The sequence below is a fragment of the Neoarius graeffei genome, chromosome 22 (genome assembly GCF_027579695.1).
Source record: "Neoarius graeffei isolate fNeoGra1 chromosome 22, fNeoGra1.pri, whole genome shotgun sequence".
Taxonomy (NCBI): Eukaryota; Metazoa; Chordata; class Actinopteri; order Siluriformes; family Ariidae; genus Neoarius; species Neoarius graeffei.
The window spans coordinates 30,143,689-30,171,645 of NC_083590.1; the positions used below are offsets into that span (position 1 = coordinate 30,143,689).

General features: G+C 42.7%; 1 protein-coding gene across 1 annotated transcript in view; it reads left to right on the forward strand.

Moving 5' to 3' along the window:
- Positions 1-3,999: 3,999 nt before the first annotated feature.
- Positions 4,000-27,957, forward strand: part of col9a2 (procollagen, type IX, alpha 2) — a 68,397-nt gene continuing 44,439 nt past the window's right edge. Inside the window, exons 1-3 of the mRNA XM_060903940.1 lie at positions 4,000-4,071; positions 19,177-19,212; positions 19,395-19,457. Of these exons, the coding sequence (XP_060759923.1) occupies positions 4,000-4,071; positions 19,177-19,212; positions 19,395-19,457 (171 nt within the window). The remainder of the gene's footprint in view (positions 4,072-19,176; positions 19,213-19,394; positions 19,458-27,957) is intronic.

Here is a 27,957-nt window from a genome sequence, read left to right on the forward strand (position 1 = left end):
TGAATAACTATAAACCATGGTAAAACTATGGTTAGTTTTCATAGTAAAGCCATGGTTAATTTTCGTAAGTAAATGTACTTCGTTACTGTCCACCTCTGATCGGAAGTAAACTCGCAAGCAAAAGTCATGTGACTGAATATGATCTATATTCTACTGCAGGTTAATCACTCGCAAAGAATGACTGAAAAACTTTAAACTCTGTGGATCGCCAGTGAAAAAAATAGCAAGATTGTGGCCGCACATGGTGACTGTATGGCAGGCCTTGGAGAGAGCTGTTTTCACGTAGCATCGTTGTTGTGGGTTCGAAGCTTGAGCGAAACAAAGGGATTCACTGACAGTTACAGATAAAAAGATGTACTGGGTTCTTCCTACTGCTGTGAAAAAAGTCTCCTACTCCCGGATCAGAGATATTTCCTTAATAAAGAAATGCCCAAGTTAAGTTCCTAAGCCACAATCAGAAGTTCAAAACAAAGTTCCAGGGAGATGGCAATACCTTTGATCTTTTTCTCTATTTGAATAATTGGAACGACCAAAAACAGTGCAAAAATGAACCGTATTTAATACAGATTAAGCCTTACTTACTTATAGGAAAGACAGTGTCTGGTTGTCCCCCAGGAGAAATTACCACATGATGCATGACATCATGCACAAGGGATCTATCAGTGGTCATAGGTTTTTTTTTTTGTTGTGTTTTTTACAGTATTATGTCTCAAACTCTGTGATAACCTGGCGACTTGTCCAGGGTGTACCCCGCCTTTCACCCATAGTCAGCTGGGATAGGCTCCAGCTTGCCTGCGAACCTGTAGAACAGGATAAGCGGCTACAGATAATGGATGGATGGATGGATGGATGGATGGATGTTTCAAACATATAGCTTTGTTGCTTTACAGTATATGATTTTTAGCCAGATTTTACTCTCTTGGGGGTGGCACGGTGGTGTAGTGATTGGCGCTGTTGCCTCACAGCAAGAAGGTCCGGGTTCGAGCCCCATGGCTGGTGAGGGCCTTTCTGTGTGGAGTTTGCATGTTCTCCCCGTGTCCGTGTGGGTTTCCTCCGGGTGCTCCGGTTTCCCCCACAGTCCAAAGACATGCAGGTTAGGTTAACTGGTGGCTCTAAATTGACCGTAGGTGTGAATGTGAGTGTGAATGGTTGTCTGTGTCTATGTGTCAGCCCTGTGATGACCTGGCGACTTGTCCAGGGTGTACCCCGCCTTTCACCCGTAGTCAGCTGGGATAGGCTCCAGCTTGCCTGCGACCCTGTAGAACAGGATAAAGTGGCTAGAGATGATGAGATGAGATTTTACTCTCACAAACAACAATCACACATCATAAATGGACATAAGTTGCGATCGATCGTCTTAGAACACATAACATGATTAATATGCTATTCAGTGGCCAGAGTAGTGCCACTGCAACCAAAGACAAATGATGACAAAATTCTGATAGTTTGAAATTTCTGATTAAAATCTCAGAATGCGGGCGGCACGGTGGTGTAGTGGTTAGCACTGTCGCCTCACAGCAAGAAGGTCCTGGGTTCGAGCCCCGGGGCCGGCGAGGGCCTTTCTGTGTGGAGTTTGCATGTTCTCCCCGTGTCCGCGTGGGTTTCCTCCGGGTGCTCCGGTTTCCCCCACAGTCCAAAGACATGCAGGTTAGGTTAACTGGTGACTCTAAATTGACCGTAGGTGTGAATGTGAGTGTGAATGGTTGTCTGTGTCTATGTGTCAGCCCTGTGATGACCTGGCGACTTGTCCAGGGTGTACCCCGCCTTTCCCCCGTAGTCAGCTGGGATAGGCTCCAGCTTGCCTGCGACCCTGTAGAAGGATAAAGCGGCTAGAGATAATGAGATGAGATGAGATCTCAGAATGCAATCAGTCTTCTACGATACTCTTCTAAAATCCATCCACAGGAGAATGGCATACAATGATACAGGACACACAGGACAGCTACACATACAGTCATGGTTATTGTCATATGGAAACAAAACATAATAATAGACAAAAAGTATCCTTATAATCTCAAACTCACTTTGAAGAAAATTTTGATTTATGACCATAGGTGCGGCGGCACGGTGGTGTAGTGGTTAGCGCTGTCGCCTCACAGCAAGAAGGTCCGGGTTCGAGCCCAGTGGCCGGCGAGGGCCTTTCTGTGTGGAGTTTGCATGTTCTCCCCGTGTCCGCGTGGGTTTCCTCCAGGTGCTCCGGTTTCCCCCACAGTCCAAAGACATGCAGGTTAGGTTAACTGGTGACTCTAAATTGACCGTAGGTGTGAATGTGAGTGTGAATGGTTGTCTGTGTCTATGTGTCAGCCCTGTGATGACCTGGCGACTTGTCCAGGGTGTACCCCGCCTTTCGCCCGTAGTCAGCTGGGATAGGCTCCAGCTTGCCTGTGACCCTGTAGAACAGGATAAAGCGGCTAGAGATAATGAGATGAGATGAGACCATAGGTGCTAAAGAAGGCAACTGGACTTGCTTGAAATTCTTGAAGATGTTTCACCTCTCATCCGAAAGGCTTCTTCAGTTCTGTCTGACTAGTGGGGAGTTCCAGGTATTTATCCTCGAGTGGACGAAAAGCAACCTTAAGTCGAGTCGTCGAGGTCACATGGGATGTTGACCCTCTCAGTCATCCTGTAGGTGTTAGGGTCACTGGAGGCCGGGTGTGAATGGTGTTAGCAGCCTCAAGGGTCGTTCAGGTGATCTGTGGGTTGTTGGCTCTCTCTGCCATCATGCGAGTCATCGAAGTCAGCTGAATCTTGGTGTGGATGTGTATTCAGTTTTCTGGGAAGTATGCCAAGGACTGCATTGTAGGTGGCTGATAAATGGTGTCTCAGACCACCTCGTCTGTTCAGTGATGGACGTTCCAGGTTGACAAACATGGCTTCTTTTACTCCTCTTTCAAGCCACTGGTCTTCTCTGGCTAAAATGCGTACACTGCAGTCCTGAAATGAGTGTCCTTTTATGCAATTCAGTGCAGTGAGAAATGCACAGACCCGTATGTTGGAGAAATGAAACAACCGCTTCACAAGTGCATGGCTCAACACAGGAGAGCCAGTTCCTCAGTCCAGGACTCTGCAGTTTATCTTCAGCTCAATAACAAAGGACCCTCATGGCACAAGTGGCAATTTTCTTTAATCACAGTTCTGTTGTTCGAGGATGTTGTTCATCAAGGTTGTTCATCCAGGTCTATTGTTCATCATGTAATTTAAAATGGAGAGCATGTGTTATCTTGCAGTAAATAGAATACAGGTAACAGGAGAGGTCTCGTCTTCTTCCGCTTTATCCGGGACCGGGTCGCAGAGGCAGCAGTCTAAGCATGGAAGCCCAAACTTCCCTCTCCCCAGACACCTCAGTCAGCTCCTCAGGAAGAACACCGAGGCGTTCCCAGGCCAGCCGAGAGACATAGTCCCTCCAGCGTGTCCTGGGTCTTCCCCGGGGCCTCCTCCCGGGGGGACATGCCTGGAACACCTCCCCAGGGAGGCGAACAGGAGAGGTAATAATCTTAAAAAAAAAAAAGATTGGTTAAGATTATAACAGGAGAGGTAATAATCTTAAAAAAATACCAACGTACGAAGAAACAGAATGAAGACACTAAGCATATACTGGAAACTAAAGTCAAAATGGCAACCAGAAATTCCTCAAAAATCACTTCTGCTGGTTTCATATTCATGAGAATGCTAATTAGACAGAAGCCCCGCCCCCTTAGCTGAGTGAGAGGACCCTGAGCTCTGTCCACTTCTCACGGCGTTGGCCTCTGAGTTCTCAGGGGCTGGCTGTGCACTTAGGTTGCATCCTTTTCCCCCCACTCATACGTACATACGTATACACACACACACACATACACACACACATACACAGACACGCATCTTTCTTGCACCCGGAACTTTCCTGTCCTGGTCTGAGCAGCCAGGAGAGGAGAGGAGAGGACAGGAGAGGAGAGGAGAGGAGCTGCAGTCCTTAGGATTGGTGTTTCTGGAGGACAGAGGAGCCTGAGACGAGTCTTCATCATGGCTCAGGACTTTCACATCCTCCAAATTGCTGTGCTCCTGCAGGTGCTGTGTCTGGCTCTGGCTCAAGTGGTGAGTAGATTTGAGTTCCTTCTCGTCTTAGCCGGTGCATCAGGATGGTTCTGGAGATGCCAAAAGGCCTGATTTCACCTTTTAATTCAGCTTAGAAATTCAATCTAGAAGGAATTTTGTGGAAAATATGCACAGCTTTGCTTCATGGAACTCATGATGACCATTGCTGTTTAACTATCACAGAAGTTCTCAATAGATTCGTACTTTATTTGATTTCTGGATTTCAATGACGCACTTTCAGGGCTCTTCCTGATTTAAAAAGCTGCTCCAGGAAGAAGACACTGAAAGCATTTGTGTGAATCAGGGTAGTAATAATGACCCGAATGTTAGTCTGTGGCCTATAGATGGAATGTGGTGCTTGAGTGAGGAAAATACACACACACACACACACACACACACACACACACACACACACACGGAGTACAAGGACCCCTTTCAGACTTTCAGTCAGTGGTCCTGAAGGTGCAGGTCTTGGCAGATCCTGACACGTCCATACTACATTTACGAAACTAACACACTGAATCACTGCATTAAGAAAGATTCTGAATATTGAGTTACAGTTTTTCAGGACACACACATTTATTGCTGCTTGACTGAGGTCTGTAAAAGAAGAGCGCACACCTGGTACACGTTCCCTCCCTCGGTGCGTATTTTCTCCAGCATTTATTTTGAATTTGACTGTTTATTCTGCATTTTTCGAGTGGACCCAATCTGAATTTTCAACATCGCTTACACGAAAACAATAAAAATGTGTTAAATGATGCGTCGCTGAAACCGTAATACATTGGGATATATTGTACATCGATTTATTTATTTATTTATTTATTTATTTAGTGACATTTATTATAGCGACGACTCCTAACGATTTCTCATACAGTATATTCTCATATTAGGTGCATTATCTGCATTTTCAGTAAACGTTAATAGTTTTCTTCTCCCCTTTGTATTGCTGCTGATGCTAAAATATACCGAGTAAAACCATATGCATTTTCTTTTCAGTTGTTATTATTGTTATTCAGTTTAAAAACCGTATTAATTTGATGATCTGTCAAAAGTATAATCTTAATATATATTTCATTTCATGCTTTTCTTTTCTCACACACACACACACAGGATAAAGTGTATTCATATTGTGCATATTTACACTCGTATTTCTCCGAATTTCATTTCAGACTGGCCCATCCGGAGTTCAGGGCCCTCGCGGTCCCCTCGGCCCTCCAGGTACCCCCGGAGCCGATGGCATCGATGTGAGTATCATAATCTCTGGCTGGTTCCACAAGTGATCCAGTACAAAGACTGTCATTGTGCACTCAGGCTTTCACGTCCCCTTGCAGCCGCACGATTTTACCCAGAGAGGGCGCCTGAAATGAAAACAAGTTCACAATAGTGTCCTGTTAATGCAGAGGACGAGAGATATTTTCTCTCAGAGGCCCTGAGGTAATTTAATAGCACTGAGACAGAGTGGTAGGAAAATCGTAATGAGATTTTAGCATGTGGTTCTTCAGAAGGATCCGATGATATGATGTTAATAATGTGCCTTTAGATTCGGTTGTGTGCAGTGTAGCCTGCTTATATCCTCACTTTAATGTCGTAAATATTACAATCTAATCAAACAATAATGCAAATTATTATTATTATTATTATTAAAGTGCATGCTGATGTGTGAATGGTTTAAAGTCAGAGTGTCAAATTCGTTTCAAATCTGAAACTTAGTCCAAAGGTAAGCGGGCCAGACAAAAAATAAAATAAAATAAAATTCAATTTTAAAAAATAGTATAGTAGACCAGTTTATTAACATCAACAACACATTTAAAATGTGTTTACTTATTGGAATTTATCTGAAAATACATTTTGAATGCAATTCAGTTAACAAGTTATCCAAATTATGGTTTTTTTCCCCTTTAGTGCCTTGCATAAATATTCACACCCCCCCCCCCCCCCCCCCGGACTTTTCCACATTTTGTAGTCTTACAACCTTGAACTGAAATGAACTCCACTGAGATTCTATGCCAATATTTTAATTTGCTAAAGAACAATTATATTTTGCCCTTCTCGTAGAACAACAAAGACTAAACACTTTTATGCTCTTTACAGTCCAAATATAAATTTTAATTGATGTTAAATTCATTTCATGGGCCAGATCTCACAACAGTATGTCTCATCTCATCTCATTATCTCTAGCCGCTTTATCCTTCTACAGGGTCGCAGGCAAGCTGGAGCCTATCCCAGCTGACTACGGGCGAAAGGCGGGGTACACCCTGGACAAGTCGCCAGGTCATCACAGGGCTGACACATAGACACAGACAACCATTCACACTCACATTCACACCTACGCTCAATTTAGAGTCACCAGTTAACCTAACCTGCATGTCTTTGGACTGTGGGGGAAACCGGAGCACCCGGAGGAAACCCACGCGGACACGGGGAGAACATGCAAACTCCGCACAGAAAGGCCCTCGCCGGCCACGGGGCTCGAACCCGGACCTTCTTGCTGTGAGGCGACAGCGCTAACTACTACACCACCGTGCCGCCCGTGATTATTTTATAAATGACAAATATAATACTGTATATGAAATGCTCAGAAAGTGAAGGGAGGTGTCTGTTGTCGGGTGGGGCATATTTGTGGGAGGAGTCATTGAGCATAGAAAGCTTATATGTTGCAAGATGTTGACATTGTTTTACATTACAGGCATTTACTGTAGCAGACGCTTTTATCCAGAGCGACATACAACATACCCAGAGCAGCCTTGGGAGCAGTTGGGGGTTAGGTGCTTTTCTCAAGGGCACTTCAGTTGGTATAATGTGTAGTGTTTTGAGGATAATGAGTATAGTTCCAGTGCAGGAGGAATAAAAGTAGAAGTCTTGGTGTTAGACAGGAACTTTATCAACAAAGTACATTCAAAATTTAAAAATGTAAGAAATAGATAGATAGATAGACGGTGGCACGGTGGTGTAGTGGTTAGCGCTGTCGCCTCACAGCAAGAAGGTTCTGGGTTCGAGCCCAGCAGCCGGCGAGGGCCTTTCTGTGTGGAGTTTGCATGTTCTCCCCGTGTCCGCGTGGGTTTCCTCCGGGTGCTCCGGTTTCCCCCACAGTCCAAAGACATGCAGGTTAGGTTAACTGGTGACTCTAAATTGACCGTAGGTGTGAATGTGAGTGTGAATGGTTGTCTGTGTCTATGTGTCAGCCCTGTGATGACCTGGCGACTTGTCCAGGGTGTACCCCGCCTTTCACCCATAGTTAGCTGGGATAGGCTCCAGCTTGCCTGCGACCCTGTAGAACAGGATAAGCGGCTACAGATAATGGATGGATGGATGGATAGATAGATAAGCAACATTTTCCCCAACCAATGTGAATACAATGTGAATGTGTCTATATACAGTACAGTGTATCTTAGTATACTTTTATATATACGTACATACAAACATAGAACTTCATTCATCATTACTGTAGCACTGATTCCTGCTAAACATCTTCTATAGGATTCCCATAGAACAAGCTCTAAAGGAATCCTCTAGAAAAAATCCTGTAGAACTTTAGTACCCAAGTTCTATAGGGGAAAAAAATTCTATAGGCACATTCCATAGAAAAATTTCCTATAGAGCAGATCCTTTAGACTAGTTCTATAGACCAGTTCCATAGACCCAGCAGTTCCGCAGCTACTATTGCTACAGGTTCTTTCGGCATTCTTCCATGCAAGCTGCACTGTTGATCAGTCCCTAAAATTTGTCACCTTGATATACATATACTAGTAAATACTTGCAGTATATTTTGGAGTGAAAATTATTAAATATTTTATGATAGGTCATTGTGCATCCTGCTAATGGATTTATACTCATCAAGATAGATGCAGTGGTTTATTTCCACTAAAATGCAGGTGGTGTGAAGTTTCAACTAGTACGAAATGTATTCATTTAATAAACAACCATATTTTCCCAAAGAAAAATGAACCTACAACTGTAACTGATTTTTAGTTGTGTTTTTGTTGTTTTGCTTATTTTGATTTAATAACATAATATCATTTCACGACTTGTGCATCTCTTACATGTAAGCTCCTGTTTGTTATTAAATCCACATTGTATTTAATAATAATTCCTACTTCCTCCTTCAAATAATTCTGGTGATCAGGTGAGTTAAGTTGAAACCAATTGGCTGAGGCACTGAAATTTCATGACATGGTCATGACATTTTAGCCATACTTACGACCTAAAGTTCAAAAAGACAAATCATATTGCATGCCAGCAAGCTGTATATGGTCTGGGGCCCTCTGGGCTCTCTCCAGTTCCTTTAGTATGGTTTTCCCAACAGCGGTGCCACCACCGTCATATAAAGGAAATATTCTTGAGTAGACACAAAAACACCAAGCCGATAAATTATGTTCAAATATAGATTTCCTATAGAACTTGAGTTTTAATAGAAATTTTCTATCCTAAAGAACACACTTGGCAAGTTCTATAGAATACTGAGAAAAGCCTATCGAAACTTCTTGTTCTATAGGACACAATTCACAGTCTCCTAGAAAACCATGCTGAAATCCTATAGAACACCGGAGTTCCTAGAACTTCTATAGGACATTTTGTGCAGGGATATCCCTTACGAAAATTAACCATGGCTTTACTATGAAAACTAATCATGGTTTTACCATGGTTTATAGTTATTCATGGTTTTCATGGTTTTTTAGGTAACCATGAAAACCATGGTGCATTTTACCTCAATGTTCACTTAAATTTTTAGGTTCTAAGTAAATGTTAATGTATCTGGGCTGTTAATTGAGATCCTTCTCTACAGCATTGACTGTTGGACGAAAGCATGGTAATACTACAGTTAGTGCATCCTTTTAAAAACCATACTATCCCTTTTTAAACTAGTTTTGTAGTTACTATGACCTATTACACATACAACTATGATGCTACCACAGCTACTGCAGTACTATGGATAAACCACAGTAATGCCATGGTTGGTTCATAGTACTTAGAATCACCATGAAATACCATAGTAGATCCATGGTTACTACCATTGTTAGGACTAGGACTGTTTTGGCCTCTAGAGGCCGCTGTTATTTCCTTTTCATGTCGTGTTCATTTTGGCCTCTAGAGGCCGCCACTGTTCCTGTGTTATGAGTTTGTGTTAATTGCCTAATTATCTTCACCTGTGTCCTTAATTAGTTTGTCTATTTATACCCCTGAGTTCAGTCCTCTTGTCACGGAGTCTTTGTGCTGTTATGTTTATCTCCAGTTTCCTTTGTACTGTGTTTTTTGATCTTCTTAGCTTTTGTATTTTTGCACTTTGCTTTTCTTTTGGATTATACTCTTTGGTTTTTTTTGTCTTTTGTTTTGCCCTGTATATAGTGTATATAGTTTAAATAAACCTTTTGATTCTTTTTCTACTTCCGCCTCACGCCTCTGCATTTGAGTCATCCCCCTGGTGGCCTAGTGGGGGTTTGCTGGATTATCACACCAACGAACCAGGTTCGAATCCCAGCAAAACCCTAACAGAAAGACTCCGTCATGACCGACTCAGCAGAGGCTGCTTCAACTGTCTACCCGGCCAACCTTCAGGGAATTATGGCAGCTTTGACACGCTTCGGAGCGACCATGGACGCTCATGGACGTACGCTCACCAGCCAACGTGAGGCCCTCGCTCGCCACGAGGAACTGCTTCAGCAAATTGGGAAAACCCTGGCACAGCTGACATCTCTGCCTGCATCTCCTGCTCCTGATCCAGTTCCTGATCCAGCTCCCACTCCTGCTCCAGTGCCTCCTGCAATGCTGCCTTCTTCACCTCGCGAACCCAGCCTTCCTGCACCACAGAGGTATGACGGCAAGCACAGTGAGTGCCGAGAGTTCCTTACCCAGTGTCAACTCACCTTTGAGCTTCAGCCTACCACCTACACTACGGACCTTATTAGCTGGTAAGGCGCGAGCCTGGGCTACTGCTATCTGGCAAAGACAGGGACCTGAGTGCTTTGATTTCCAGCTGTTTTCTGAAGAGATGCTTCGGGTCTTCGATCAGGCAGACATCAGTACCGACGCAGCCCGAAAGCTCATGTCCATCCGGCAAGGAGGAAGCGTCGCAGATTACGCCATCTCGTTCCGAACACTCGCAGCAGTAAGTGGATGGAACGAGACTGCCCTGGTGTCAGCCTTCCACCATGGTCTGTCTGACCCCATCAAGGACGGTCTGGCCTCAATTGGATGCCCAAGTGACCTTGAAAACCTCATCTCACATGCTATTCGTCTGGACAACAGGATGAGAGAACGCCACCAAGCCTTGAGCCCCCCCAGCCTCCCTACCTCTACCTGGAGACCATCTACTTCCTTCAGTGACTGTCCAGAACCCATGCAAGTGGGTCGTACTCGCCTCTCCGAATCTGAGAGGGAGCGCAGAAGGAGGGACAAGTGCTACATCTACTGTGGCAAGCCTGGTCACTTCCGAGCATCATGTCCCGAACTCTTGGGAAAAGGACTGCCCCGTCCAGCCGAGGGAGGGTTGTGACGGGGCCTACCCTCTCTCCCGGACTCCCTGGCCAAGGAATCTACATCCCGGTCTCCATCTCCTGGGGTGAGTCTGTCCACTCTTGTCAAGCTTTGATAGACTCAGGGGCGGCTGGGAACTTTATGGATATTCACTTCGCCCAAAGCATCAATATACCTACTGCACCTCTTGAAGTCCCTCTGTCTGTGTCTGCCCTCGATGGCCAAGCGTTAGGTGATGGAAGAGTCACTCAAGTTACTTCTCCAGTCTTCCTCCAGTCTCAAGGTCACAAGGAAGAAATATCCCTGCACCTGATTCCTTCACCTGAGTTCCCAGTTATTCTAGGCCTTCCTTGGCTTACTCGCCACAACCCTCGCATAGACTGGGTAACAAGCCAGGTTGTGGAATGGGGCCCTGCATGCCATGCCTCTTGTCTGCTCTCTAGCTCTCCTGTGTCTCCTGCCGAGCCCCCTGATCTCACCGAGTTATCTCAAGTTCCCACAGAGTACTAGGATCTCAAGGAGGTATTCAGCAAGAGCAGGGCCGCCGTTCTTCCTCCGCACCGGGCCTACGACTGTGCCATCGACTTGCTCCCTGGGACTACCCCTCCTCGTGGCAGACTGTTTTCACTCTCTCAGCCAGAACGCAAGGCCATGGAGGAATACCTCAAAGATGCCCTGGTCTCTGGGTTTATTCGACCCTCCACTTCACCTGCTGGAGCCGGCTTCTTCTTTGTCGGCAAGAAGGATGGGGGGCTCCGACCATGTATTGATTACAGGGGCCTGAATAAGATCACTGTGCGCAACCGATATCCCCTTCCGCTGATGTCCACAGCTTTCGACCTGCTCCAAGGCGCCACCGTCTTCACCAAGTTGGACCTACGGAACGCATACCACCTCATCCGTATCCGACAGGGAGACGAGTGGAAGACTGCCTTTAACACCCCGTCTGGGCACTACGAATACCAGGTGATGCCCTTCGGACTCACCAACGCACCAGCTGTTTTTCAGGCCCTAATCAATGACGTCTTAAGGGACATGATTAACCTATACGTTTTTGTCTACCTCGACGACATCCTTATCTTTTCCAAGACCGTGCAGGAGCACCGCCACCATGTCCGCCAGGTTCTCCAGAGGCTGCTACAGAACAATCTGTTCGCCAAGGCCCAGAAATGCGAATTTCATGTTCCCGAGGTCTCCTTTCTGGGATTTATTGTACGGACAGGCCAACTCCAAATGGACCCTGCCAAGACCCTGGCCGTCCGGGATTGGCCTACTCCCAAGTCCGTTAAGGAGGTTCAGCGGTTCTTAGGATTCGCCAACTTCTACCGCAAGTTCATCAGGAACTTCAGTTCTGTGGCAGCACCCATGTCAGACCTCACCAAAGGGACAGGTGGATCTTATGGCTGGTCTCCTCAGGCAGAAAAGGCGTTCAAAGACCTCAAGGACCGCTTCTGCACGGCACCCATTCTGGTTCTCCCGGACACCTCCCAACCATTCATCGTGGAGGTGGACGCTTCGGACAGTGGTGTCGGCGCGGTGCTCTCTCAACGTTCGGAAGGAAAGCTGCACCCCTGCGCTTACTTCTCCCACCGCCTGAGTCCTGCTGAGTCCCGGTACGATGTGGGGGATCGAGAACTGCTAGCGGTCAAACTGGCCCTTGAGGAGTGGAGGCACTGGCTGGAGGGAGCACAACATCCATTCCTGGTTTGGACTGACCACAAGAACCTGGAGTACCTCCAGCAAGCCAAGAGACTGAACCCTCGACAGGCTAGGTGGGCCCTGTTTTTCAGTCGGTTTGACTTCACCCTCTCATACCGCCCCGGCTCCAAGAACACCAAACCTGACGCACTGTCCAGACTGTTCTCTGCCACTAACAGGGAGAATGAAGTCGGGCCTATTATCCCTGTGTCCCGGATTGTGGCCCCTGTCCGCTGGGGTATTGAGGAGGCTGTCCGACGAGCCCAACGCCAGGACCCCGGTCCTGGGACGGGGCCACCAGGCCTCTTGTACGTCCCACATCAAGCCCGGGCCAAGGTTCTCCAGTGGGGTCACTCTTCCCCTCTCACCGCCCACCCGGGAGCTCGGAGGACCCTGGACTTCCTGAAAAGACGCTTCTGGTGGCCTAACATGGAGAAGGAAGTAAGGTCATTTGTCCTGTCCTGTGAGGTTTGCACCAGAACCAAGAACCCACGACAGCGTCCCCAGGGTCTCCTGCATCCTCTGACCATTCCCCGGCGTCCCTGGTCCCACGTGGCAGTCGACTTTATCACGGGTCTCCCTGAGTCACAAGGTAACACGGTCATTTTGGTCTTAGTTGACAGATTCTCCAAGGCCTGCCGCTTCATACCACTGTGCAAACTCCCCTCTGCTCTTGAAACTGCGAAACTTTTGTTTAATCATGTCTTCCGAGTCTTTGGTCTTCCACAGGACATCGTCTCAGACCGAGGGCCCCAGTTCTCCTCCCGAGTGTGGCACGGGTTCTGCAAGGTCATCGGAGCCACTGCCAGCCTCTCCTCTGGGTTTCACCCACAGTCCAATGGTCAGACGGAGAGGCTCAACCAGGACCTGGAAACCACCCTGCGAGGCCTGGCTATGGATAACCCGACATCGTGGAGCACCTGGCTGCCATGGGCGGAGTACGCCCACAACACCCTGCAGTCATCGGCCACCAAGCTGTCGCCATTCCAGTGCCAATTCGGGTTCCAGCCACCTCTGTTCCCGGACCAGGAGGAGGACGCGGGGGTGCCCTCGGTCAACCAATATGTGAGACGGTGTCGCAAGACCTGGAGCAAGGTCAGGAAGACCCTCATACAGACCTCCAGAACCAACCAGACTCAGGCCAACCACCATAGAAGACCTGCACACGCTTTCCGCCCTGGGCAGCGTGTTTGGCTGTCCACTAAGGACCTTCCACTGCGGGTGGAGAACCGCAAGCTTGCTCCTCGCTACATTGGCCCCTTCAAGGTGGTGCGCAGGGTGAACCCTGTCTCCTACCGGCTCCAGTTGCCCCGGACTCTGAGGATCAACCCCACTTTCCATGTTTCCCTGTTACGGCCCGTACTGACGTCTACGTATGCCCCTGCCCCTAGGAACCCCCCACCCCCCCGCATCTTCCAGGGGCAGACTGTGTTCACTGTGAATCGCCTGCTTGACTCCCGCCGGGTCCGCGGCGGGTTGCAATATCTGGTGGACTGGGAGGGCTATGGTCCTGAGGAGCGCTGCTGGGTTCCTGCTCGGGATGTCCTTGATAAAGAACTATGTCGGGACTTCCATTCGGCCCATCCGGATTGCCCTGGGAACGTCAGGAGACGCTCCTAGAGGGGGGGGTCCTGTTAGGACTAGGACTGTTTTGGCCTCTAGAGGCCGCTGTTATTTCCTTTTCATGTCGTGTTCATTTTGGCCTCTAGAGGCCGCCACTGTTCCTGTGTTATGAGTTTGTGTTAATTGCCTAATTATCTTCACCTGTGTCCTTAATTAGTTTGTCTATTTATACCCCTGAGTTCAGTCCTCTTGTCACGGAGTCTTTGTGCTGTTATGTTTATCTCCAGTTTCCTTTGTACTGTGTTTTTTGATCTTCTTAGCTTTTGTATTTTTGCACTTTGCTTTTCTTTTGGATTATACTCTTTGGTTTTTTTTGTCTTTTGTTTTGCCCTGTATATAGTGTATATAGTTTAAATAAACCTTTTGATTCTTTTTCTACTTCCGCCTCACGCCTCTGCATTTGAGTCATCCCCCTGGTGGCCTAGTGGGGGTTTGCTGGATTATCACACCAACGAACCAGGTTCGAATCCCAGCAAAACCCTAACAACCATGGATAAACCATAGTAATACTATGGTTGGTTCATAGTACTTAGAATAACCATGAGATACTATGGTAGAATCATGGTTACTACATAAAAACCATAGTAAACCATGGTAGATTTTCATAAGGGATATAACACACTATATTTATGATATCCCCAGTTCATAGTAAATTATATAATAACACCTTATTGTGTAAGGAGTAAAACATACTGGGGTCCTACTGGTATCGGAAAATAATCACCGAAAGGACAAGAACAAATTTGATTATTTTCCTGTAACAGCATGAGCCGATGTGTTTGTTTAATTCCTCTTATTCCACAGCAATTTGCCAAAGATTAAATTCGTTCATTTATTACAGGATGACAGAGATGATTGCACTTTTTGTTTATAGTTGCATCTGTAAGCTGTTAATGTTCCACATTATCAGTTCCTGTTGTCACTTATGTTATTGCAGCTATTTAACAGTTATTCTACGAAATCGAGTCATACATGAGCTGATAGAATCGCTCCAAGTCGACTATAAACTATGTACGATGAGATTGAGTGGAATAGCTATTTTATTCTATCCACATTCACTGGATTTTGCAAAACAGAGCATTTTTATTTTTATTTTTTGCAAATTTGATAAAGAAAAACTTTGTACAAAACATCTGACAAAATAATTTGAATGAATGAATGAATGAACCCTTTATTGTCACCAGTCACAAGTACCAGCGAAATTGGCCATCAGCCCGTCCGTACATATACACATACATACAATTGACGGGGGGTAGACAGGATGGGAAGATGGGGATGGAAAGAAAAATACAGAGTAACATGAGGAGAGGGGAGGAGAATAAGCAACCCCCACACTATGCTCCTGTGGGGAGTACAGTGTGGGAACATTAAAAAAAAAACACCTCAGCACATAAGCACAAAATAAGTACACTTTACAACATGAAAACTTGGGACTTGAGGACGGAGGGGTGGAGGTAACCCAGTGCAAGCAAGCAGCCGTCCGTTCCTGCAGCCATGATGGCACTGGTCGTGCACTCGCTTGTCACACTGGGGGTAAAAAGTGGCGACCATGGGAAGTGGGGGAAGGAATGCAAGAGCATCTCACTGCAGTGATCTTCAGGGGGAGCTGTTGTTCCAGCAATGGCCTTGACCGAGGCCAGTACTGTCTGAGGGGGCCGAAAGCAGATAAGATTGGGATTGTTTGGTCTTGGGTTGAGTAGACGCATTCTTTTACACGACTACTCTGTTTGTCCATTCTGGTCTCCGAATTCGATCCATTTTCCTTTGCAAAGCCAAAAGCTTCTCCATGATGTTATCCATGTTGCGGTTCAAGTTCTGAATAGCCACAGTCTGAGTGCCAACAGCTTTGCCCACTGCTTCAATCATGTCGGGCAGCTTTACGGGGCTTTGGACAGCTGTCACCGTTTTCTGATTTACTCGATAAACCAGGGCAATGCCTAATCCAATCAGCAAAAGACCTGAAATCATGGTTCCGAATAGGTAGATGTCTTCAACGTCCTCCACAGAAAGAACCGCCAGGCACACAACCCGCCACTTCTTCCACGCGTCCATCGTGTAGCCAGCTGCGAATGTTCCGGCAGGACAGGCCGGTTCCCCCGAACCCAGGCTCCTCGTCGAGAAAATTGTGCTAATTGCATTGAGAGACCAACTTATCAATTCCATGATTTTACTTTGGAGAGCAGTGCGGAGAGAGTCTCTCAAAAGTATAGACAGTAGACAGACGAGATGAGAGGAGCAAAGCAGGGAAGATAAGGGAGAGGAGAGGGAGAGAAATGCGACCGCCTTCCGTGAGAGCACGGAGAAGGAGAATTTCCGCTTAGAATGTAAACAAACCAGCGAAATGACAGAAGCAATTTGTGAAAAATGTGCTAATAATAATTCTTGAAAAATACAATCTTAACATGAAATACTTTCATTCCAGATTTTGTTGTGCGTTTTTTTTTTTTTAAATATTTTCTGGGGTTTTGTTTTCAAGTAGAGTTTTTATTTCATCCTCGGTTGGTTCAGCAACACGCGCCGCCATTTTGATTTATTTCTTTAGGGGTTTTTTGTTGATTGGCAAAGCAAATTAAAGGTGCATTACTGCCACCGACTGGGCTGGAGTGTTGAACAGGCGATACTGGGAGGGGGAAAAAACTATATTCTTTTAGCTATTTCTGTTTCTTTTAAATAGTTGATAATACGGTAAAAGTGATATATCCGACTTGATGCGTGCCACCATTTTGTTTTTCTCTACTCATGGTATATGAGCTGATATCCTAGTAGTAGCGTAGCCAATCAAAGCGTGCGATTGCTCATATCCATTGAATGTGGATAGAATAAAAAACAGTTATTCTTGAAGTTTATAAGACAAAAATAAAAAATCAGCTTGCTATGTCATGAAACCAATAACCACAAAATCCACTGTCTTAAGGATATCCATTTGGCGGAAAATGTAAAGATAGAGCTTTACCTCTGACTGTTAGTCCTTTACTCCTGGCACTGGAGACTCCTTCCAAAAATGTTAAATGAATGTTTCCTTATAGAGATCTTCACAATATCAATAATGATTGAAAACAATACATTTTCAATCCATTCATAATTAGTGCCTGTGAATTTACTCTAACTATAGAAATGATGACGTATTTGAATGAATTACAGTCAGAGTAGCTGTTATAGAGAATTAATCAACACCTTCTGACAGATCTGAAGGTCATATTTGAGAATTCAGCCATTCTATTGTAAAGACTTATGTACTGTACTGTACAATATGTCAGTGGATTCCTGCTATATTTATAGCAGGTTATATGATTATATTAGTACTCTAGTCTATGTTATGTTTTATTAGGGCCCGAGCACCGTATGGTGCGAAGACCCTATTGTTTTTCAAAGGATTATTATTATTATTATTATTTTTCTGTCGCGTTTGGCCTTATTTGAGGCATTTCCCATGCATAAAAACTCATGAAATTTGATACACACATCAGTCATTGTAACCACTTCTCAGCCACAGACGTTTGGCTCCGGGCGTGGCCCAGGGACTTCATAGCGCCCCCTAATGTCATGGAGTCCTTGAGTTGGCATATAGTTTCAGCTACGCATACCAAATTTGGTACGTATGTAGTAAGTCCCAAAACAAACAACTTTTGTATATACATTGCATTAGCCACGCCCAACAGAAAGTGAGGTAATTGGGCTTATATGCGTTTGGACACATGGTCATTTTTAACGTACTCCTCCTAGACGGTTCATCAGATTCATGTCAAACTTGGCAAACACGATGCCAAGATATTGCTGATGTTGAATTGCGAAGGGATTTTTGATATGTTGTAATATGTTGAAATGGCAATATGATGAATTTTAATACTCGCCACATAAACAGGAAATGTGTCATGAAGTCATAATACATTTAATGATTTGGCTGAAACCTTTCAGGTTATTAGAGAAGGTGATTATTATGACTTCTAGATGCCCAATATGCCTGTCTGGTATAGCGCCACCAACTGGCCAAGGAAAGAATAGGGTTTTGAATATATGTGTTTTGACACATGATGAATTTTAACATGCTCCTCCTAGATGGTTCATGAGATTCATATGAAATTTGTTACATGTGATGCCAAGATTTCGCTGATATTAAATTGCGAAGGGATTTTTGATATCTTGTAATATGTTGAAATGGCCTTATGATTTTAATATCTTGCCACATCAACAAGAAACGTGTCAGAAAGCCACAGTGCATTGACTGTATGGTCGGACACTTCTTACTTCAATAGATAGTATGATCACCTGATGCCCAATGGGCCTGCCTGTTATAGTGCCACCACCTGGCCAAGCAGGAAATGTGCCAGAAATTGGCAATGCCTTAACTGATTGATCTATGACATGCCTGACATAGCGCCACCAACACACTCACACTCACTCATATACACACACACACATACATACACACACACACAGAGTTGCAATCATATACACATACATGAATACTCATGAGAATGGGTAACATATACAATTCTGTGCACACTCATACACACACTCAGTCATATGCATATTTATGCATACACACACTCTCTCACAAGTATGCACACGCAACATCTATGAGCACACTCTCTCTCTCTCTTTCACACACACACTTTCTCTCTCCCTCTGACAGACACACACACACACACACACACACACACACACACACAAATAGTGACCTGCCATCATTGTGCATTTTGTTGCAGACATATGAAAACTCTGCATGCACACACACACACACTGCAGACACAGGAAAGCTAAGATGACTTAAGATTACAGCGTGAGATAGAGATAAGGAGGAGACACATGTATAGTTTTGTACTAGTACATATATAAATGTACATTTTCACACCACAGAAACACACACACACACACACACACACACACACACACACACACACTTACAGTCTATGTCTATCTCTCATCTGTCAAGCAGTCGTGGCATTGCACATCACCTTTGAACATTTGATGAATATATGACATGTGACTGTTTTGTTGGGTGGCGGAATGTCCTGGGTTGCGGAACAACACGTGCGAGGGTCCGTCAAGGCCGCTAGCGGCTTTAATTAAGCTTGTATTTTGATTCTATAGCAATTATAATATCGAGCAGTTACGAGTCACACATAATTATTGGCAATATGACATTTTAATCACCGCAAATCATCTCACCACTAAGGCAACGATAATATTTTTCTGCACCCCAAAGACCTGTATGTATATCTGATATATCTGCTCTTCCAGGCTATGAAGGTTATACTGTACCGCTAACTTATCTTTCTTCAAATGCTCTCTCATTTCTTTTTCTTTCAGGGTTTAAAAGGGCCACCTGGGCCTCCTGGACCTCCTGTAAGTACTTTCTAAGAAAAATGTCCCTGATACTCATACAGAAGCTCTTTTTAAAACTCTTTTTATTGGAATATCGATGTTACTTTACTCCTAGACTTGAGTGTCCTTAATATAACCTTTTCAGACTGTAGGCTATTGCTGCACAAGATAAATCTAATTTGTCCTTGTAATTCATTTTGCAGGGTCAGAAGGGAGATCCAGGCCAGCCGGGCCCAGACGGTCCTCCTGGGAATGATGGAATTGATGTGAGTACATCAGTAGCTCAGAGACTGCATGATGACATGTCACATACCATTTTCATCATTGTTTTTATCAAAGTTGTGAATTGTGATTAAGGGAGTGATGGTAAACTGGAATGACACTATACCATAATAGGGAAATCTGAAATAGTTGCATTACATTAAACTGGTATAGGCTTTATATATATATATGTGAGAGTGGGACTGCACGGTGGTGTAGTGGTTAGCGCTGTCGCCTCACAGCAAGAAGGTTCTGGGTTCGAGCCCCGTGGCCGGCGAGGGCCTTTCTGTGTGGAGTTTGCATGTTCTCCCCGTGTCCGTGTGGGTTTCCTCCGGGTGCGCCGGTTTCCCCCACAGTCCAAAGACATGCAGGTTAGGTTAACTGGTGACTCTAAATTGACCGTAGGTGTGAATGTGAGTGTGAATGGTTGTCTGTGTCTATGTGTCAGCCCTGTGATGACCTGGCGACTTGTCCAGGGTGTACCCCGCCTTTCGCCCGTAGTCAGCTGGGATAGGCTCCAGCTTGCCTGCGACCCTGTAGAACAGGATAAAGCGGCTAGAGATAATGGATGGATATCTGAGTGTTTTACTGGGAAATACACGACTCATGTTTTTCATACAAACTACATTTGGAATTATTGGACATACATCTCATCTCATCTCATTATCTGTAGCCGCTTTATCCTTCTACAGGGTCGCAGGCAAGCTGGAGCCTATCCCAGCTGACTACGGGTGAAAGGCGGGGTACACCCTGGACAAGTCGCCAGGTCATCACAGGGCTGACACATAGACACAGACAACCATTCACACTCACATTCACACCTACGGTCAATTTAGAGTCACCAGTTAACCTAACCTGCACGTTTTTGGACTGTGGGGGAAACCGGAGCACCCGGAGGAAACCCACGCGGACACGCGGAGAACATGCAAACTCCACACAGAAAGGCCCTCGCCGGCCACGGGGCTTGAACCCGGACCTTCTTGCTGTGAGGCGACAGCGCTAACCACTATACCACCGTGCCACCTCTGATTGACATATTTAAATAATATTGGCTGGCTTTTTTTCATGGTATATCAGATATATTCCATTCAGCTAGCATGATACTGAACAAGTCGAAGACAAATTCAATATCATGCTAGCTGAATGGAATATATTTGATATACCATGTAAAAAAAGCCAGCCAATATTATAATTATTATACATATACATTCCTTTCGGGTGTTCAGTGCATCTTCTTCAAAATTCTCTCAAAATCTTCCATATTTAATGAAGCAAACCTGGCAGCCATGTTTGTTTTCAAATTATCACGTCTCTGACGTATGACATCATGTTGTCTTGACAACCATGCAATATTGTAAACCATATTCAACGCTCATTCTCCACTGGGTAGAGTGAGGTAATACATGTAGGATAAGCGATATGCTAACAATATTGCATGCTACCAAACCAAATGAATGAAACCTGCTAGAAGGGAATTGAATACATGGTTTTATTCCATGGAAAAAGTGTCCTGTATGTATAATAATTCCCGATATTTCACTCCAATGACGTCATGCCCAGTGTTTTCCTGCTGACTGGATGCGTGTTGTCAAAATGGTGAACTGGTTCAAAATAAAAATTCTTTTGTTTAACTTGCATGTTTTTGTTGTTGTTGTTGTTTTTGTGGATGTATCCATATAACATAATGGACATTACACGGTGGTGCGAAGATATTAAGTTTTTCTTATGTTGAAAATATTTCCCCTTGTTCGCTTCGCTCACTCATGATATATACAGTACATTCACCACTCGAAGATCAACTTCATATCTTTGTGCAACTGTGTAATATCCTCTATTTACTATATAATTTTGCCTTGATTTTCCACAAATTTTAGTGGTTATATGGTTTTATATATATATATATATATATGAGTGATTCCATGCTTATGGGTACTGAAATGGGGACATGAACTTATTTTTAAAAATTCACCTAAAACCATTTCTTTTTTTTACCATCAGGTCACAAAACATGTAATCTTTAATGAATGGTATGTTAAAAGATAACTTTAATTTTCTGAGATGTAATAAAAACATATTTATATGCCAAAGTCAGAACGTAACAGAAGTGTTGTGGACATATATATTCTCAATTTTAACAATGTAGAATTACTTTTTGAAACATAGGAAGGTGATGTTTTAGCAAATATAATTAATAAACATGTGTAGTAGAATAAACATACACATTCTTTCAATAAGATTAACATGGTATAGAGCTAGATTGTAATTAATTTGTAACAGACGCGAGATGGACAATCGTAACAGAAGTAATGTAACAGACATCATTTTGGAACTCATAGGCTTGACTTTGGCATATAAATATGTTTTTATTACATCTCAGAAAATTAAAGTTATCTTTTAACATATCATTCATTAAAGATTACATGTTTTGTGACCTGATGGTAAAAAAAGAAATGGTTTTAGGTGAATAAGTTCATGTCCCCATTTCAGTACCCATAAGCGTGGAATCACTCATATATATATATGTTCCATATTTTTCCTAATTAGTTCTCATATGTATACATAGTCTCATTCAAGAATAATAAAACCAGACAAAGCATTTTATCTTGACTTTTTAATCTCTTTCATGGTAGTACATTTTGGCATACGTTCAGAGTACAGGTTAATGAAGCTGAGGGGATCTTACTGACCTCACCTTTCCCAGTCACATGCTCAGAATCCTGGAATTATCACAAGGATTTGCTCCGATAATCCACTTTGGAATGTTAGTCCTAAATTCCGATCTGTCAAAATGTATCTCGTTACCATTTTGGCAGTAGATTCATTTTTTAGTTTATGTCCAGTATTTTTTCTAATGATTAAAGATTTAAAATTCTCACATAAACGCAACTGTGGACAGATGGTTACTAAACAGATGATTATTGGAAATATTTTCTTTTCAGGGTTTGACTGGAGCAAAGGGTGAAAGAGGTCCTATTGGAAATCCTGGACCAAAGGTTAGTAAGATTTCATGCAAATTTCACGCCATTAAAAGTCAAATGACCAAAAACCTAACTCTATAAATGAACTTTTGGTTGGATGTTAAAGCCCTTAAAGCCAACAACAGATGAATAAGCCTTTGATATATTTTTGGTTGTTATGGCTGTTCAATAGCTAGCTTCAAATAGTTGTGATTGTGTTTCAGAGATGTAATATTTCTATTACTTTTTAATTTTCTGCTGGTTATTCAAATTAAATACTCCTTCATACTACGTAATAGTTTCTACATAATATCACATAATGGTTCTCAAATCTGTTATGCAGTCAAGACTTCTTTATGTCTGAAATAAATAAATCCAAAAGCACAGATTTATTAATATAGAGCTAAAAAACATAAATATTCAAATAATACACTCATTATTCATATTCGTACAATACAATTTCTGTTACTGATAAGACCCATAGTATGTTAGGTCCAAGTTGCCATTATTTATCGGTCACTTGCTTTTGTCAATTCATGGCAAGTGATAGCTTTTAATTATGATTTCTAGCCCTATAACAAATTCTTTCTTCATTTTCACAGGGTTTACCAGGGTCTCTTGGTCCAGCAGGACCACCTGTAAGTAAAATATGAACATATGATAGGATACAATAGTACCGAAATATTATATAAACTTATAAAAGGACAAAATGAATAAGACAATAATATATTTTGTGACAAAATATGGGTAGCACGGTGGTGTAGTGGTTAGCACTGTCACCTCACAGCAAGAAGGTCCGGGTTCGAGCCTAACGGCCGGTGGAGGCCTTTCTGTGTGGAGTTTGCATGTTCTCCCCGTGTCTTCGTAGGTTTTCTCCTGGTGCTCTGGTTTCCCCCACATAACGCATAATGTTGTTGTTTTTTAAATTTAATAAATCACATGCAGTTCTTACCAGGGAGTTGTGTTTGTATAGTAGTGGTTAATAATGAAATTATTGTTCAGACTTATTGTCGATTGCCACTCTACTGCATGCTGAAATTCATGATTTGGGCTGTAAATCCACTGAAAAGTATGACTAGACTTCACGTGTTTTACTCCTGTGTGCTGACTACAGATCAGCACTTCTACTTTATTCTCATCTCATTATCTCTAGCCGCTTTATCCTGTTCTACAGGGTCGCAGGCAAGACTACGGGCGAAAGGCGGGGTACATCCTGGACAAGTCGCCAGGTCATCACAGGGCTGACACATAGACACAGACAACCATTCACACTCACATTCACACCTACGGTCAATTTAGAGTCACCAGTTAACCTAACCTGCATGTCTTTGGACTGTGGGGGAAACCGGAGCACCCGGAGGAAACCCACGCGGACACGGGGAGAACATGCAAACTCCGCACAGAAAGGCCCTCGCCGGCCACGGGGCTCGAACCCGGACCTTCTTGCTGTGAGACGACAGCGCTAACCACTACACCACCGTGCCGCCCCACTTCTACTTTATTCTGGAAAAAACAAACCACGCACACACTTTTCTCGTTGCTTCTCTATTAATAATAGGATCTGCAGTTTATAGGCTGGTAAATACTTAATACACTGACAGCCAATCAATGTTGATAGATTTCATATCACCAAATTAAGACCTATATAAATAGATTGCAAATTGAACACAATTATCATGATTAAAACTGTTATTGGAAATAAATCTCCCTCTATTGGTAGATGTTTGTTTGAAGCTTGCCTCAAATCTCATTTGGAAATTATAATAGGAGTTTAAACTGTATTTTTTTTTGCATGTTTCTTGATTTTGTGTGATTGTAATCAAAAGTATACGGTTCTTTAGGCCAAAAGTATTTTAGCACAAATCCAAAGTATTTAAGCACAAGTTCTAAAGTCTCTTAGCACAACTCTGTGTTCTTTAGCACAACTCTAGATCAGAGGTGGACAAAGTACCCAACTTCATTACTTAAGTCAAAGTGCAGATCCCGCTGGTCAAATGTGACTCCGATACAGGTGAAAGTTGTCCAGTCAAATTTTTACTTAAGTTAAAGTACTGAAGTACTTACTTTTAAAAATACTGAAGTATTAAAAGTACATTTTCTGTCAACACATTGTTGTATTATTACCACAACACTTACAAAACCTAACGCCGTTACCAAAGACAGAAATGTGAATTCAGAAAATGAACGCATGCTGTGCCATCATGGTGGTTTAACGTTAAGCTAGCTAGTCAGTGAAACTCCACCTGACATGCTAGCAAACTCGTTTCAAACTCAAAATCATATTGGGTAGCTAACGCTACTAGAAAAGAAAGATTTCTACATTCTGTTTATTTGGCAAGATTATGCTAAAACATATTTCTGAAAGGACTTCAGATAAGTTAACGTTATTCATGTTAGCGTAACTCCATTTTTACATGCAAACTAATAGTGTCCAAGTTAACTAGCTATGTGTAAACGTTAGCCGTGGACAAGGCTACGGCAACTTGGTGGGCAAATCCATAGAAAGTCATTTGACTAACCAGACTGCATAGCTATTGCAATGTTATCGCTAGCTCTAAAAGCACAGACCACTTCACTGCAAGCTTTCTCTTGGAATAAAATGTTTATATCCCTCAATATGCTTCCGCAGGTTGGACGGCGAGTTCTTGTAGGCTGTGATGTGGTTCGTTTTCAGCAAACAAAGCAAACATTTAAAACGAAACAGATCTTTAATCCTTTCAGAAAACTGAAACTTGGTTCTACAAGAACCGCCTCCTTCCATTCTGCCATCAACTGATCGTGTTAAATAACGCTGTTGAAAAATCACTGATCTTGATTTTATACAGTCTATGGACGTGACGTGACCCTAGTGATTACTGATCGGCTGTCTCAGTGTCACCTGCGATAAAACCACCACGTTTTAGAAAAGAAAAAACATCCACTTTCAAAGCTGCTTCGTAGTAACGAGTAACGAGGAGCTTGATAGAAATGTAGTGGAGTGAAAAGTACGATATTTGTCTTTCAAATGTAGTGAAGTTAAAGTCATAAGTTTCCAACAAAAATAATACTCAAGTAAAGTACAGATACTCAAAAAGTGTACTTAAGTACAATACTCAAGTAAATGTACTTTGTTACCCCTTACGAAAATTAACCATGGCTTTACTATGAAAACTAACCATGGTTTTACCATGGTTTATAGTTATTCATGGTTTTCATGGTTTTTTGGGTAACCATGAAAACCATGGTGCATTTTACCTCAATGTTCACTTAAATTTTTAGGTTCTAAGTAAATGTTAATGTATCTGGGCTGTTAATTGAGATCCTTCTGTACAGCATTGACTGTTGGACGAAAGCATGGTAATACTACAGTTAGTGCATCCTTTTAAAAACCATACTATCCCTTTTTAAACTAATTTCGTAGTTACTATGACCTATTACACATACAACTATGATGCTACCACAGCTACTGCAGTACTATGGATAAACCACAGTAATGCTATGTTTGGTTCATAGTACTTAGAATCACCATGAAATACCATAGTAGATTCATGGTTACTACCATGGATAAACCATAGTAATACTATGGTTGGTTCATAGTACTTAGAATCACCATGAGATACCATGGTAGAATCATGGTTACTACATAAAAAACATGGTAAAACCATAGTAAACCATGGTAGATTTCCGTAAGGGACTGTCCACCTCTGCTCTAGACTATGGTCACAATAATCAACAAAAATACTCATCTTGATATAGGAAGGGGTTTATTATAATTGCTGTCTTCCAACTTTTAAAATCGTGTGCATTTTTAGTGGCACCTGCAGTTTAACTGCTTATCAAGTTGTTTTGGTTTTTTTTTTGTTTGTTTCAAGGTTAATTATTTCACTTTCTTGCATTTAAAAGTCACAGCAATTATCTAAAATGTAAATGTGATGAGTCATGGAATCCACGGACACATGTCGGCCGAAACGAATCCGAGAAAATTGCAAAAGAAGCATTAATTAATTAATGCTTCTTTTGCAATGGGATGCATTAATTAGACTCGTCACAAATAGCTTAATAAAATAATTGAAATAGCGGTACATAGTTTTCCTTTCTTTCGACCTATTTTCTTTTGTAAAAAAAATTTAAAGCAAGCACAAGCAAAAAGCTTTCTTTAAACTCTTATCATCTTGTAAATTTCGCTTGACTTTTCATTCTTTATCAAATTATCAAATTGTAAATAATAAATATGATATAATTTAAGCTTAGCACTTTAATAAAGATAAAACAAGCCTGGAAGTTGGCTGTGGCGGTGTACTGGGTCAGGGGACATGCTGTGTTAAATAATTTGGACGGAGGATTGGTGACTAACGTACGGGCTCCATCAAACATGGCGGTTTCAAAATGACGGAGTGGGGAAATACAATCGCTCATTTTTGATTGGAATCTCGGCGACTTTCGTTAAAAAATCCATCAAAGATTTTTAACCTTCATCCTACCAAGTGGGGTCCATCTGGACCCCGCACCTATATGTTTGTTTGCCATTTTAAAAATATGTGACATACTGCCTCACCGTTTTATGAATTTGTCGGAATTTATGTCTTAATTAAAACACTAAAGCACCGGAAGATCAGCTTTTTGCATTGTGAAGGTATAATTAATTTGTTACTGGGGTCCAACCAGACCCCAGAGTAAAGTTTATCTGTCTTTCATTTTATAATTGAATAGCACACTGAAAGTTAACTTCTTTTATTTCTTTTATGTTCCATAATGAAACTACCAAGGCATTCCTTCTTGGGGTCCGTGTGGACCCCACTGCTGCAATAAGCACAGGCTGCAAAACAAAAGCCCTAAATTATTTTACAATTACTTTTTTGTTTTAAATTCTGTAAGAAAAGACCTAAGTTGTAATCCAGAATGTTTTACAGCTGCGTGAGCTGCAAAAATCATGTATATAATGCCAATTTTTTTTGTGGCGCTATAATTTGCTACATGTATGCTAGTTATTGCAATATTATTGCAATGTTATTGCATTTATAATACATCATTGATATTCAGCCATAGTGGATTTTGTTCTTCAATAAAGTTATGCCTGTTTGCTGCATTGAATTGGTTCTTACTGCATTGATTTCAAGGTATTCCCTCCTGGGGTCCATACGGACCCCGCCTGGTAGTTTGTGTATGTAAAATTGGCTGGTAGGATGAAGGTTAAGTGTGTTCTTTATGCCTTGGGCCCTTTAGTGTATTGCTGTTATTAATACAAGATGTTCTGAACAAAACTTATCTGGTGATTTTGTCTTTATAAGCTTTAATTTTAAAGAAAAGCATTGGGGTCCAAACGGACCCCACATGGTAAGATTAAGGTGTAAAATAGCATGGTAGGATGAGGGTTAAACATGATCAGTTCGTATTCATAATAAAGATTAAGTGTTCTTGGATCTTGTGCTAAAGAAGTTAGAGTTGTACGAAGAGACTTTGGATTTGTGCCTAAAGACTTTTGTGCTAAATAACCGTAAACCATAATCAAAGGTAAATTCATCCATAAAATAAGCTTGATTAATCTAAACAGAGCTTAATGCAATTGAAC